Source organism: Myotis brandtii, unplaced genomic scaffold (genome assembly GCF_000412655.1).
Source record: "Myotis brandtii unplaced genomic scaffold, ASM41265v1 scaffold1236, whole genome shotgun sequence".
NCBI lineage: Eukaryota > Metazoa > Chordata > Mammalia > Chiroptera > Vespertilionidae > Myotis > Myotis brandtii.
This window is the reverse complement of record NW_005354316.1, coordinates 659251-661357: the sequence shown is the minus strand read 5'-3', so window position 1 is coordinate 661357 and position 2107 is coordinate 659251. Positions and strand designations below refer to the sequence as shown.

Here is a 2107-nt window from a genome sequence, read left to right as displayed (position 1 = left end):
TCGCCGCCAGGGTCTGCGTGGGTCCGGGTCCCCTAGGGGGGTCGTGGGGCGCCGCAGGCATCTCCCTCCACCCAGGCCACCGCCTCCCGCCCGCAGGGACGTGGTTGCTGTCTCGAGGAACATGCAGAAGGAGAGGCTCAGTCTCGTGCGGCAGCTGGCGCTCCTCAGGTTCGGTCTGGCTCAGCCCTGGAGGGCAGGGGCTCAGTCCCAAACATCCCTGACCACTGCCCGGCTTACTGCCGGGAAGGCCTTCCTTGTACCTGCCCTCTCTCCCTCCCGCTGCAGCCCCTGCCTGGTCTGAGGGAGAGCCCGGGCCCACACTCCCCGCCCTAAAATTCTGCCTCCTGAGACCTCTCAGAGTCCCTGGACTCCCTTCCCCAGGGAGCTGAACACGCGGCTACGAGACGAGAGGGACGCCTGTGAGACCAAGCAGCTGGGCAGTGGCCCCAGGAAGGCTCTGGCCGCGGCCTGCCTGCCGGGGCCCACCTGCTGCTGTTGCTGCTGCTGCAGCAGCTGGGCTCGACCCTCCAGATGTGGCTCAGGCCACCTTCCCAGTGCCCGGTGACCAGCCAGCCCTGGTGACTCACGGGGCGTGCCCTGAAGAAACTGCCCTTTGAAAGTGACTCATCGTGGCTGGGGCTGCTGGTCCAGGACCTGGGCTCTACCCAGTGGGCTGCCTGGCCTGCCTGCCTGTGGACATGAAGGAACTAACGGGGAGGGGGGTGTCAGGATCCCCTGTGCCCCCCTCCGGTCCTCATCCTGTCCCCACCCCCCATCAAACCCATCTCTGTCCAGCACTCCAAATAAACTCGACCAACCAAACTGCGGCCTCCTGGACCTCCTGTGTATGGGGGGCCACAGGCATCGCGCGTCCGGGTCCAAGTGTGGCACAGGTCCGAGTCGGGGCTGTGGGTCCTTGTTTGTGTCTGTGCATCTCTGTCCAGCACTCCAAATAAACTCGACCAACCACACTGCGGCCTCCTGGACCTCCTGTGTGTGGGGGGCCACAGGCATCGCGCGTCCCGGTCCAAGTGTGGCACAGGCCACCACCCTCCGAGTCGGGGCTGTGGGTCCTTGTTTGTGTCTGTAGGCGTCCCTGCATCTCTTGTCAGACCCCAAGCCCTCTCAGCCCATAAAAGCTTGAAGTCCCATGGGCCTCTCTGTAGGAACAAGGTGACCAGGGCCCACAGGCTCACAGGGAGCCCTGGGTGGGGTTTCCTCCCAATCCAGACCCAGTTGACCATCTCTTGGCCATGCCACCCTCACGCAGCTCCGGGCAACCCCCCGGGGTCGGGCCAGTCCTGCATGGAGCCTCCTGGGGTAGGCCTGGAGCCACCTCCCATGCCCAGGTCCTGCCTGGGGAGCTGGGAGCTGCCCGCTGAGCCCAGGGCAGGTTGGGGAGTGCTGCCCACTGTCCCTGGAGAGCTGCCCCAACTGATTGTGGGGACTCAAACCCCACCTGGGTTGGGAGTCTTCCCCCCTTATACCCCCCCCCACACACACACACTCAGCCTCCCAGTCTAGTTGGTCCACAGGACTTTCTTTTTTTTTAAAATATTTTTATTGATTTTTTTTTTTACAGAGAGGAAGGGAGAGGGATAGAGAGTTAGACACATCCATGAGAGAGAAACATCGATCAGCTGCCTTCTGCACACCCCCCACCGGGGATGTGCCCACAACCAAGGTACATGCCCTTGACCGGAATCGAACCCGGGACCCTTCAGTTCGCAGGCCGACGCTCCATCCTCTGAGCCACACCGGTTAGGGCCGCAGGACTTTCTCAAGCCCTCCTGACGGGAGTGTCTCTCACAGGGACCCTAGGCCTCCGAACGCCAGGCCAGCATCTGTCCTGCTGTCCCCTGTGGCCTCTGGATGGACCTGGATTGGGAGGAGAGAAAGAAGAATTGGGCCTGGAGGACAGCAGGGTCTTGGACAGAGTCCAGGCCTTGGCTGGGCTGGCTGCCTCCCCCACCTCTCCCGCCCTAGCTCAGTGTCTCCGTCTCCTGAGGGCCTGGGCCCTGGCCAGGCTGTGGAGGCCTCCGGGCTGCAGCTCGCCCGGCCTCCACAGCCCCGTTAGAGACCCTCTCCAGGCGCCGGCACCGGCTGG

At 63.8% G+C, this 2107-nt stretch overlaps 1 protein-coding gene across 1 annotated transcript in view; it reads left to right on the top strand.

Annotated features, from left to right (window-relative positions):
• The window catches only part of CRACR2B (calcium release activated channel regulator 2B), a 9318-nt gene extending 8498 nt beyond the window's left edge, over positions 1 to 820 (top strand). Inside the window, exons 5-6 of the mRNA XM_005859225.2 lie at positions 1 to 168; positions 382 to 820. Coding sequence (XP_005859287.2) covers positions 1 to 168; positions 382 to 565 — 352 coding nt within the window. The 3' untranslated portion in view covers positions 566 to 820. The remainder of the gene's footprint in view (positions 169 to 381) is intronic.
• Positions 821 to 2107: the final 1287 nt, after the last annotated feature.